Source organism: Lynx rufus, unplaced genomic scaffold (assembly GCF_022079265.1).
Source record: "Lynx rufus isolate CCGP_SWC_20201006 ecotype Redwood Valley unplaced genomic scaffold, mLynRuf1.p SCAF_2, whole genome shotgun sequence".
Classification (NCBI taxonomy): domain Eukaryota; kingdom Metazoa; phylum Chordata; class Mammalia; order Carnivora; family Felidae; genus Lynx; species Lynx rufus.
In genome coordinates, this window is record NW_025814834.1 from 222,327,560 (window position 1) to 222,339,067 (window position 11,508).

The 11,508-nt window shown below is 57.8% G+C and overlaps 2 protein-coding genes across 2 annotated transcripts; one reads left to right on the forward strand and one right to left on the reverse strand.

Moving 5' to 3' along the window:
- Positions 1–1,597: 1,597 nt before the first annotated feature.
- TMEM88B (transmembrane protein 88B) lies at positions 1,598–3,097 on the reverse strand. The gene is made up of 2 exons (XM_047082411.1): positions 2,822–3,097; positions 1,598–1,858 (listed from the first exon to the last, which is right to left on the reverse strand). Exons 1-2 carry the CDS (start codon positions 3,095–3,097, stop codon positions 1,598–1,600), a joined length of 537 nt encoding a protein of 178 aa, XP_046938367.1.
- Positions 3,098–4,093: 996 nt separating this feature from the next.
- Positions 4,094–9,156, forward strand: ANKRD65 (ankyrin repeat domain 65). Its single transcript, XM_047082412.1, has 5 exons — positions 4,094–4,148; positions 5,671–5,743; positions 6,270–6,569; positions 6,712–7,246; positions 7,762–9,156. Exons 1-5 carry the CDS (start codon positions 4,094–4,096, stop codon positions 8,200–8,202), a joined length of 1,404 nt encoding a protein of 467 aa, XP_046938368.1. The 3' UTR covers positions 8,203–9,156.
- Positions 9,157–11,508: the final 2,352 nt, after the last annotated feature.

The window sequence follows — 11,508 nt, forward strand, 5'->3', positions numbered from 1 at the left end:
CCTTTCTCTCTCTCTCTCTCTTTGCCTCTCTCAAAGTAAATAAATAAACCTTAAAAAAAAAAAAGAGCACAACTTAAAACAAACAAACAAACAAACAAACAAACATTAAAAAAAACCACAAAGAGTCCGGGATGCCTGGGTTGCTCAGCTGAGTAAGCATCCAACTCTTGATTTCCGCTCAGGTTATGATCTCACAGCTTGTGAGTTCAAGCCCTGCATGGGGCTCTGTGCTGACAGCTCAGAGCCTGGAGCCTGCTTCAGATTCTGTGTCTCCCCTTCCTCTGTCCCTCCCCTGCTTGAGCTCTGTTCTATCTCAAAAACAAACAAACATTTAAAAAAAAAAAAAAAAGAATTTTTACAGGTATGAGCTGACAGTTAAAAATGAGGATCCATTCAAAGAAACAATATGAGAATCAGCAGAAACAACAAATAACAGATTTGGACCCCCAAAAAGTAAGAAATTGGAATTGTTAGGTACAGAATATTTAAAAACTGTATGTGAAATGTTCAAGAAATTGAAGCAAAGCTGGAATCCAAAAATTGAACATGCATGAAGATACCATAAAAAATGATGAGATTTGAATAAAAAAAGCAAGTATGACTTTTAGATATGATAATAAAATAACTTACGATTGAATGGATGAGTTGATGGGACACAACCAGTGAATTCGTGAGCTGAAAGATGAAGAAATCACCCAGAACGCAGCAGAGACAGGAGGTGGAAACAGAAAGAGAAGAACTGACATGGAAGGAGAAGGGAAAAGGTGAAGCCAGAAAGGTGTCCCCAGAAAGACTAGGTACAATGAACCAGGAGGCAGACTTGGAGACCTAGAAAACGGTTGAGAAGTCTCCAGAACTGATGAAAGATATGAATCTGTAGGAACAGGAAACACAGTGTATACCGAATGGACAAGTAAGAACATATCCACGACTAGAAACATGCTAATGCCAAAGATTGCAAAAGACAAAGACCTTAAAATTATCCAGAAAGAACAGACAGCTTTCTTAATCTGGCACCTATCTAAACGCTAACCCTGACCGCCATCTCAGGCTGAGCCCTGCAAGCCTTGGGGCTGCTGGCCATCGCTAAGCTTCTGGAACCGTGTTCTTGGGCCGGTTGTGGAAGCCTCCCAGGCAAGTCTCACCACTTCTGGAACCCTCTGGAGGCCCGCTGACCGACCAGACATGGGGCCCTAAGGGCTGCCCTTTGGGAGGGAGCAGGAGCCCAGGGCAGCCAGTGACAAAAGCCAGGAAGGCCACCTTTCTCCGAGCCTGGCCATGCGCCCCTTCTCTGGGAGGCATCTCCCTCCTCTCTCCAGGCTTCCCAGCCCTCTCCGCGTCAGAGGGGACTGCGGGGGTGGGGACACCTTGGGGAAGGGCGGGCCTGGGTTCCGGGAAGTCAGGTGCCATCTCGCGGCCACTCGAAGCACTGCGCACGAAGCCCCGTGGTATGCCCGCGATTTCCGAGGATGGAACCTGGACGCAGACCCCGAGCTGGCCGGCCTGGGGCCGACTTATGAGGGTCACGGGGGGAGGAGTTCGGATGCCTCGCGGGATTCGGAGGTCGTGTCCTTTGGAGAGGCCTCTGGGCGGGGGGTCACACCCAGGCACAGAACTGCTCTTCCCCGTCGGTGTGGCGTCCCGCCCGCCCACGGTCGCTGGACCCCGGGTGGCGGCGGGATCCAGGGGTCCAAGTTGGGGGCGGTAGCAGCGGGCGGAGACGCCGGGCCAGGCGGGTGCGGGCGGCCGAGGCAAGCACGAGCAGCGGAGGCAGCGAAAGGAATCCGAGAACGATGAGCGCCACGGCGCCTCTGTCGGAGAGCAGTGCTCGGCACGCGGGGCGGGGCGCCGGGTGGACCTGGGGGCGGGGCGACCAGTCAAGCGGGGGCGGGGCCTGGGTACAGGTGGACGGGGCGGGGCGCGCCGTCCTTGGGGGCGGGGCCCGATAAACGACCTGGGGCGGGAGTAGGTGGACCCGCCGGGGGCCTGTGGTGGTCAGTGCGAACCAGAGGGGTGGGGCCTGGGAGCCTGGCCTGAGGTCTGGCGGAGTGGGGTGACTGGGGCTGGCTGTGGCCAGGCATTTTTGAGTCGAGAATGGAAGATCCAGGGCCCAAGCGGTAAGGGCTCAAATAGGAGTCTCTTGAGGGGAGGCTCAGAGACTTGCTCCCCGGTTGTCCCATCCCCACTTTCCTCCCTTCTCTGCTCTCCCATGGCTCTTCCCTATGTTGGCATCTGACCTCGAGCCCCTACCCGTGCCTCTCACCAGCTGGTACCACCCTCTCTTCTGTGGCCCCGCGCTGAGTCCTCTGCCCCTGCTTCATGCCTACCGAAGGAGGACACCGAACCCATCTGCCTACATCCCCCTTTCTTAGACCAAGCCTTAGCCCATTGCGCATGGGGAAACCCAGCCCAGGGCAGGAGGGGTCTGTGAGTGGCTGGGCGGTGGGTGGACTGGAGAACTTTGATGATATCTTCATCTTCTCTTCCTGGAACCCCTCCTTTTCCCACCATGCCCAGCTGTCCAGACCCTGGTGGCCCCTGGTACAAGGCTAGGAGGCCTCAGGGAAGGGGAGGGAACTGTCCCCTCCCATGACAAACAAAAGCCCTTCTTTTGCTGTGTGTGTCTGTGTGTGTGTGGGGGGGGGCTTGGAAGAAGAAGGGGCTTTCCAGGGAAGGGCACATATGTCTCTGGGGACAAGGGGACCATGCTGGAAAGGGGCATATTCACCTACAGCCCCAGGGCCCTGCACTTCTGCAGGACCCCCCCCGCTACCAAGGGCCCCAGCCAGCCCCCACCCTGCCCACGGAGGGCTTAGCTCACCCTCGAGTGGCACAGGAATCCCAGGTACACGATGGCAGCTGCTGGCAGAAGGGCCAGCAGGAACACGGTTGCAGGCAGCAGCAGGTGCAGCAGGAGTCCAGCCAGGGCCTGGCCAGGCAGCAGTAGGGTCCCAAGGCCTCGGACCACCAGGCCTACCCACCGTGGGGACATCAAGGCTGAGGCCTGGCCGTCAGGAACCCTTTCCGGCAGCATGGGGGCTGTGTCCGAAGTGCTGCCTCCCTCATCCTCCTCCATTTCCTTCTCCTGTTCACTCATGCTCTCGCAGGCAACAGGCCTGGTGTGTTCACGGAGGTAGTCAGACGGCAGGACTGAGGCCCCCAGCATCAGCCCTAAGCCCCTAGGTCAGACTCCCACCCAGACACCAGCAACCATAGCGGACCCAGCTGGAGGACAGCACCCTGGTCCAGGTAGGTCCAGCCCTGACCATCAGTCTCCAAGGCCACACCCCTGCCTCAGTTTTCCCCAATGCCAGGCTGGGCCTCTCTCTACCAGGCGACTACAGCTCCGGCTCTGGTCAGTGTCCCCAGCCAGCTCCTGTGTGTTCTGGGCAGGGCTTGCACAGCTGTCCTGGCACTGGGGCCCTCCTCCCTCCTGGTCCCGCCCTCTCCCTGCTTGGAGCTCTCCCCGCCCCCCCCAGATTTCAGTTCATAGGTCTTGACTCTGACAACTGCCCCATCAGTTACTGCTGTGTACAGGTGGCCACCCACACCGCTTCCCAGCCTTAGTCCCTGCTGGTTGTCCTCATTGCCAAATGAGGTTGGCCTCTCTCAGCCTCAGGAAAACAGGGAAAACACTGGGTGCCCACACCACAGGGCTGTGGAGGAGGCATGTGGGCAATGCATGTAAAAAGGCGCTTGGTGTAGGACTCAGAACACAGTAGGTGCTCAATAACAGCATCCTTTGCATTGGAGTCTCATCCATCCTGAAAACAGTGGGAGCACATATTCTGTTATTTCAATTGGGGGGAAGTATTCCCAGCTCCTCCGTAAACCCCAACTAATTTCCCCAAGTATTACTGAAATGCTCTTAACTCCTAGCAGAGCATTCAGCATATTAAACCCCACTTATGTAACTAGCTGATGTCTAACTAACGACTAGGTTACCTGTGAGCCCAATGAACAAGGTGTGCAGCATCAGACGCGAACATTTCCCTTTCACACCTTCTCCCACCGTTGGCTTCATCACATCCAACGTTTCTTCTAACATTTTCCAGCGCATAGACTCCCTTCGGACACATGTGGACAGGGGAAGATGGCAGCGATTGGGCACCGCAGGTTTAAGGAATGCAAGCCTGAGACATGTCCCTGTGAGAAGGCTGCTTGAGGTTCCCTGCAGCGCATGCCAAGCCCTGGTGCCCAACACGCATGCGATTTCGTTGTTTTCACTGGCACACACAGACCCAAACCTTACAGTAGCTGTTTTTTTTACTCAGATAATGAATTTAGGGTAAAAAATGTTGCAAGTGATAATGTTCAGATGCAGAGTTCGGGTGGAGAGGGTACCTGCCTAATCTCTTAAGCTCCGTCCTTTGCTCGGGTCCCTCTTGCAGTCATTCGCTCACGCAGTAAAAACTCAACACTGGCTGAGCTCCCTCAGTGTACCAGGACTGCCCTAGGCTCTGCGGACGCGATGGTAAAGGCCAATGTGGGCCTCTGCTCTGTAGGGACGGCTCTGTGTGGGGCCTTGACGAGCCCGCACGAGTTCACAGCTGAATGAGCTGCAGTGCTCCGGACGGACCGGACGGTGGCAGAAGCCGGGAGGACCAGCCTCGCCGCTGGCTCCCACTGACTCCTGCCTTTGGGAAGGCAGTTTCTAGGCTCATCTGGCTCTCAGGAGGTATGTGGTTTTCCACCAGGCCTCCCAGGGTGCAGGGTAGCTCTTCAGCAACGGGGTGCCCATTCACCCCCTCACCCCACCCCATGCCATTCGTCAAGCTTTTGCTCTCTTGCTTTTGTGGACTACTCAGGTGGTAAACTGTCCTCATCCACCCAGAGCATGTTGCTTCCTTACTGGCTGAATCTGTCAGCCTGTGTGATGTGCCCAAACGGAGACTTCATTCTAGAAGAGGAAGGAAAACATTTAAAATAAAGTTAACACCTACTTTTGTGGAGTGGTAAGTGCTAGGGACAAAATAAAACAGGGTCGGGCTTCTCCAAATCAGGGGGTGAGGCTTGAGGGTTCTCTTGGGGAGGTGACATCTGTAGAGTGACTGAGGCTCAGCCGGTAAAGTCCATATGGCTTGGGGGTGAGATGGGGCCACTCAGCTCCTTGCCAAAGACCCGCCCTTTTGGATCTGGCACAGGAAAGGCTTCTCTGTAGGGAGGTGGGGGAAGGGCCAAGGCTCTGCCGTGGGGGACGGGGCAGGGCCTTCAGGACACCTCATCCCTGGGGGTGTGTGCGTGGGGACGGGGAGAGAGTGGCCATCCCAAAGCTGTACTGCCTCCGGCTGGCAGCTGGACAGGGGAGGCTGCAGGAGCTGGCTATACCTCCTTCTGTCTGGGCTCTGGACAGGTGGCCTCGGACAGGGATCGGGGGATGGCAAGGCATCCTCAGGCCAGGGCCCCAGAGTCAAGGCGACCGATCCTGGAGGCCTTACTCAGGCCCTCTACTGCAGCACCACTTTCTACCTTCTGGACTTGGCTCTTGGGAAAATCTCTTTGCCTGGGTCCCTCCTTCTGTCCGGGGGCTCTGCCCCTTCCCAGGACCCGAGGGATTCCTACTCCCCACAGCGTCAGCCAAGTTGCCTGGCATCCATGGTAAGTCTTCTATCCTGGCATGGCATCTGCGTGTGGGGGAAGGGTCCCACCTCACCCTGTCCCCCTCCCCAGCGTGGAATCAGGGGAGAGGCCAAGCTCCAGCCCCACAGGTGGCCTTCTTGGCCAGCGGTGAACAGGAGTGGAGGTGAGCAGCAGGGCCTGAGGGAGGGGCCCAAGGAAAGGCGTGTGAGTGCCTCCCTGGGGGCCTGTCAGGGCACATCAGAGGCCGTGGGCATGTTTCTGCCTGCCTGGCCTTTGTCTCTGAGGAGGGAGCCCAGGCCAGGAGCCCTGGCGGTTGGCAGGGGAGGAAAGGTGCTGGGGCAGGGGCTGTTGCCAGCAGGCAGGGCTGGGCGTCCCCTTAAGTTGCTGGGGGTGAACAGGGTGGAGAAGTGGCCCTCAGCCTGGCCGGGAGGCAGCACTGCTAACCCCCACAGCTGCAGCTGCAGCCCTCCAGCTTCTGGAAGCAGACACCCCCGCTTCCACACTTCCAGGAGATTCAGGAGAGGGCCTCCAGGGCGTGGCTTGCCCAGGAACTGCATGGAGGGGATATCCAGCTGGAGGACAGGACCCCAGGGAGGACTCCCTCTAGGGGTAACTGGGAGCTGAACTCTTAAGAAGGCTAAGTGGTAGCCCGGTCCCCTGGGGAGATGGGGAGGGGGGGGGTGCGGCAGTTCATATTGGCCTGGGGACATATGGGCTGGAGCTGGCCAGGGGCCTCCAGTATCCGTGAAGGATTCCTGTTCTTCTCAGATGGACTCCGGGAGCTCCCGGCCGGGGGAGCAGAACCCGACCGAGGCAGGGGCAGAGCGGGAACTGCGGTGGGTGGAGCTGAGCTCAGAGGAGGCCCTGGGAGCCCAGACAGAGGGGCCCAGCGCCCCACGAGCCTGGGGGCGCCTGCTGCAGGCCGTGTGGAGGGGTCACCCGGGCCTGGTGACAAAGCTGCTGCGTCAAGGGGCCAGTGTGGAGGAGAGGTGAGCCCCGGGGCCGCTCCGAGAATCTTCACCGGGGTGGAGGAGGTGGCAGGGGCCCCTTCACTGAGCGAGGGAGGCGGGGCGGCAAGGGCGCCTCTACCCGCAGGCCCGCCCTGGTCCACGCCACCCTCGCCGCCCGCAGGGACCGCGCAGGCAGGACCCCGCTCCACCTGGCCGTGCTGCGCGGCCACGTGCCCCTGGTGCGCCTGCTGCTGCAGCGCGGGGCCGCCGTGGGAGCCGCCGACCGCGCGGGGCGCACCCCGCTGCACGAGGCCGCCTGGCACGGCCACTCGCGGGTGGCGGAGCTGCTGCTGCAGCGCGGGGCCCCGGCCGCGGCGCGCTCGCGGGCCGGCCTCACGCCGCTGCACTGGGCGGCCGCGCTGGGCCGGACGCTGCTGGCCGGGCGCCTGTTGGGCGCGCCGGGCCCGGGCCCCGCGGCGGCGGACGCGCGCGGCTGGACGGCGGCGCACTGGGCGGCCGCGGGCGGCCGGCTGCCGGTGCTGGAGCTGCTGCTGGCGGCGGGCGGCGCGGGCCCGGACGGCGCCCTGCTCGTGGCGGCCGCGGCCGGGCGCGGGGCGGCGCTGCGCCTGCTCCTGGCGCGCGGGGCCCGGGTGGACGCCCGGGACGGCGCGGGGGCCACAGCGCTCGGCATCGCGGCGAGCCTGGGCCGCACGCAGGTACGTTCCGGCCCGGCTGCGGGGAGGGCGCGGACAGGCGGCCCCCCACCCCCACCCCGGACAGACCGAGCGAGACTGGAGGGCGGGAGGGGCGGCGGGGAGGGGCTGCCGGGGCCCTGAAGGCAGCCTTGACTGCGTGTCTCTCGGAAGCCCGGGGAGGACGCCTGGGGGCGGGGAGGGCATTCGGACTTTATTCTGGTGACCCGCAGCAACGAGTATGTATTGAGCACCAGGAATGTGCTTGAGTCCCGCGGGTCCCTAGGCAGCGGGGAGGCGGGGAGCCGGCTGCTTAGTCTTGGGTTTTGGCTGAGAAGTTCCAAGTGGATGTGTTGGAGTAGAGCCCCTTCAGACCGGCAGAGGTGCTGGCTCATTCTTACCAAGCGGGGAAGCGGCATTGAGAAAGAGGCTGCTAGGTCGGGGAGGCCAGATGAGGTGTGGGTCAGACAAAAGCTGTGTGGCCCCAGCCCCTCACCTGCCTGGGCCAGTCCCTGTCCTCTCCTTCCCTCCTCTTCCAGGACATGGAGGTGCTGCTTGACCGTGGGGCAGATCCCAGCCTCAAGGACAGGCACAGTCGCTCTGCACTCCACAGGGCTGCTGCTGGTGGACACCTGCCCGCTGTCCAGCTGCTAGTGGCCTGGGGAGCGGAGCTGGATGCTGGAGACTCACTGGGCCTCACACCACTGCACCACGCCGCTCTGGGAGGCCATGCAGAGGTTGCCAGCCACCTCCTAGACAGGGGAGCGCAGGTCAATGCTGCTGGGTGGCTCCACAAGACCCCCCTTCACCTTGCCATGGAGCACGGCCACGGCCCCACCGCAGAGCTCCTGCTGAGCCGAGGGGCTAGCCCCACCTTGAGGACACAGTGGGGTGAGGTGGTCCGGGACCTGGTGTCCGAGGGGGCCTGCCCCAGGCGCTGCTCACCCTTTGCAGAGAGTAGGAGTGGGAGGGGCACATAGCCCCAGAGGCCCTGAGCTGGGCAGAAGGCTCCAGGCTCCCACAGCCTTCCGAGTGTGCCAGGCTCCTCTCTTCTGGGCCGAGACTGCCTGCCTGGACAGAGGGGAGGACAGCTGAGAGGTTCCTGGAAGAGAGGGGGGGCAGTGGCTTGAGCTCCAGTAATGGGTCTGGGACTGCCCCACTGCCCCCTAGGGGGGCACATCACCCCTGCAGCACTCGTTAGCAGAGAGATTGAGTTGTGGCAACAGATTTGACCAAAACCTGACAGTGTCCCCTGGGTCCATCATGGGGTTGTCACTCTCAGCTGCTCTGTACGTGGGGATTATCTTCCTGTGTTTTGTTAGATCCGATATTTGTCTGTTGGCTCCCATGTATTACAGGGCCGAACTAATGGCCCCAGCTGTTTCCATCTCCCCTGTGATCGAGCCTGTACTCAGAACTGCTGTCCTCTCTCCACACTCAGTTGATATTCCCCCTGTCCTAAATTATCTAGGGTCAGGTACCTGTCAACTAGGGACAGGCCCCATGCACCAACGACCACTGGGATTATCCAACCAGTCAATTCTAAACTGCTTTCCTTGCCCTGCCTTGCCTTTCCTGTGGGAACCCCGATAAAGGCTCTGGCCGGAGCTTTCCCCTTGCTCCCGCTTTTGCCTCCAGAGGACACTGGTGCCTCTCTCTGCGGCCATGTAGGGCACGGTGTGCCCTCTTCTCTCAGGAAATGCAGGTAATAAGAAATGTACTTTCAATGGCATCAGCCTCTCCCTGTCGTCACTCAGCCGTCTCCATAAATTAAAACTCCTGCGGTACAATTGAAACAGAGGGACGCTTGTCTCTGACTGTCCACCTCTGTATCCTCATAGAAAAATCACCACCATTGTTCGATTTAAAACTATAATTTTCCTGAGAGAACATCTTTTTCAAAAAAAATCTTTTTTTAATGTTTTACTTTTGAGAGAGAGAGAGAGAGAGAGAGCGCGAACGCACAAGCTGGGGAGGGGCACAGAGAGAGGGAGACACAGAATCTGAAGCAGTCTCCAGGCTCCAAGCTGTCAGCACAGAGCCTGACGTGGGGCTTGAACCCACGAACCATGAGATCATGACCTGAGCTGAAGTCGGATGCTTAACCGACTGAGCCACCCAGGTGCCCTGAGAGAACAGCTTTATAGGACAGATTTCATTTTTGGAAAGTGAGAGTTGTGCCAAATTAGTGCCCCTGCCATGGAAGTGTTTGGATTTACATCTAGGGCAACAGGAAGCCTTGAGGGAATTTGTGTGAATACGACGTGGTCTGATCTGCTCAGGAGCCTGCCATGTACAGAGTGGATTGTATCTGGGGAAGGAAGATGCAGGGAAACCAGTGAGATGGTGGCATGTTAGCGGGGGTGGGATAAGCCTCAACATCAGACTGATTCTGTGGGAAGAGCCCCCTGGACTTGCTGGCAGGTTGGACATGGGGGGCCAGGGAGACGGAAATAACAATGACTCCTAGTGAGACCTAGGCCTGGGGTGGAGGGTGGGTGGTAGGCTTTTTACTATGTGAGGAGGGCAGACACCCAGGAGATGAGAAGGGGGGGAAGGGGGGGCCGGAGGGACGTCTTCAGGATCCTCAGTGAAGACGGTTTTCGAAGGTGCAGGATGGCCCTACACCCGGCTGGCCGGCACAGCCTGTGGGCTCTACCTTCAGAGCACACTGGGCACCCAACTGCCTCTGACCTCCTCCACTGTGTCTACCATGGCCAAGCCACCATCAGCCTCGCCTGGAACGTCATGTTGCCCCAGCCAGGCCAGCTTCGAGCCTAACTGGTCTCCCTGTTTGAGCCCTTGTCTCCCTGCAGTCTGTTTGCAAAACGGCAGCTCTAAGATTATTTAATAAGTTGGATGATGCCCGTAATGACTTCACCTTTCACGAGTGTGAAAAACAAATGTGTCATATTGACGCGTTCAGATGCCCTAGTAACCTCACCCAGCTCCCGTACTCTCTCTACAATGTGATTTCCATGTTTCTCCCACGAAAATTAATAACAGAAAACCTCACTAAAATGTAGTTAGGAGGTTCGGTCAGGGGAGCTCTCACACCTCCCACTCCTCCTCAACTGCTGACCGAACAAGAAGAGAGGGACTCTGCAGGTGGATGCTACTTCATGACCCCAGCTGAAGAAAAAAGGATTTTCTCATCTCCCCAGCAACAGCTCAGCCAATGAGAAGCCATTATACTTCAGACTCTCAGTTTACTCCGGTGGACTTTTTGTTTGCAACAGTTCCTCCAGCTGCCACTTTCCTCTAGAAACCAGTCGCGTGTGGTTGTCGCTCCAGATTTTCCAGTAGTTTCCCTGTCCCGGATTGTAATTTTCTTCTATTCTCAAATAAACCTATTTTTTTTTTTTTTTTTTTTTTTTGCTGGTAAAACAACTGACCATTTTATTTTTAATATTAACACTACCATCCAGAGTTGGAGTCAGTGCCTCTGCCCCTTGACGTTGAGTGAACTTTTGTGACTATTCAAGCTGCCAGAGTACTGCTGAAATGATGCCGTGTGGCCCTACAGGGTGGGCCAAGAAGGCGATAAGGCATCGGCACCACCTTGCGCTTCAGCCACCATGCAGGGAATGACTGCCCTGAAGCCACCATGCTGTGAGGAATCCCAAATGCAGCATGGTAGCCAGAACATCAAAGTCCTTACATGACCAAGGTCCTACACATCCTCACCAACTTCCATCTCCTGCCTCTGATTTGCTCACTTTGATTCAGGGGTCCCTGGGATTCTCATTTGCCCCACCCCCACCACATTGGTTGTTTTTGTTTTGTTTTGTTTTGTTTTAGTTTTAATTTAATCTCTACATCCAACGTGGGGCCCAGCCCAAACTCCTGACCATGAGATCGAGTCACATGTTCCACCAACTGAGCCAGCCAAGCACTCCCAACATTTTTGCTGTTGACCTTACCAGGTGCTCTCCTGCCTCTAGTCCTTTACACCTGCTGGCTCCTCTGCCTGGCAAACTCTTCCCACAGATATCTGCTTGGCTCAATCAGTCACTTCCTTCTTAACACTACTCTCTCACTGCACCCTCTAACACTATTTAAATTTGCCCCTCCCAAAGGGGAAAGCTCTTCTTTAAGTAGAGTGCCAATAACTATAGGAAGAACGATGGGGTCACAAAATTAACAATGAATGCTCCAACGAATGAATGCAAATTAAAAAGTTTTTAAATGTTTATTTATTTTTGAGAGACAGCGCACAAGCAGGGGAGGGGCAGAGAGGCAGAGAGAGAACCCAAGCAGGTTCCAGGCTCTGAGCTGTCAGCACA

What these genes read in the sequence shown, in the direction of transcription:
- ANKRD65 (XM_047082412.1), top strand. Translation starts at nt 4,094, where the DNA reads ATGGCAGCGATTGGGCACCGCAGGTTTAAGGAATGCAAGCCTGAGACA. An exon ending in CAAGCCTGAGACATGTCCCT is followed by an intron (nt 4,149 to 5,670) that starts GTGAGAAGGCTG and finishes CCCCCTCCCCAG; the next exon opens with CGTGGAATCAGGGGAGAGGC. An exon ending in CGAGCCTGGGCCGCACGCAG is followed by an intron (nt 7,247 to 7,761) that starts GTACGTTCCGGC and finishes CTCCTCTTCCAG; the next exon opens with GACATGGAGGTGCTGCTTGA.
- TMEM88B (XM_047082411.1), bottom strand. Translation starts at nt 3,097, where the DNA reads ATGAGTGAACAGGAGAAGGAAATGGAGGAGGATGAGGGAGGCAGCACT. An exon ending in GATTCCTGTGCCACTCGAGG is followed by an intron (nt 1,859 to 2,821) that starts GTGAGCTAAGCC and finishes CCCCGCCCCCAG; the next exon opens with GTCCACCCGGCGCCCCGCCC.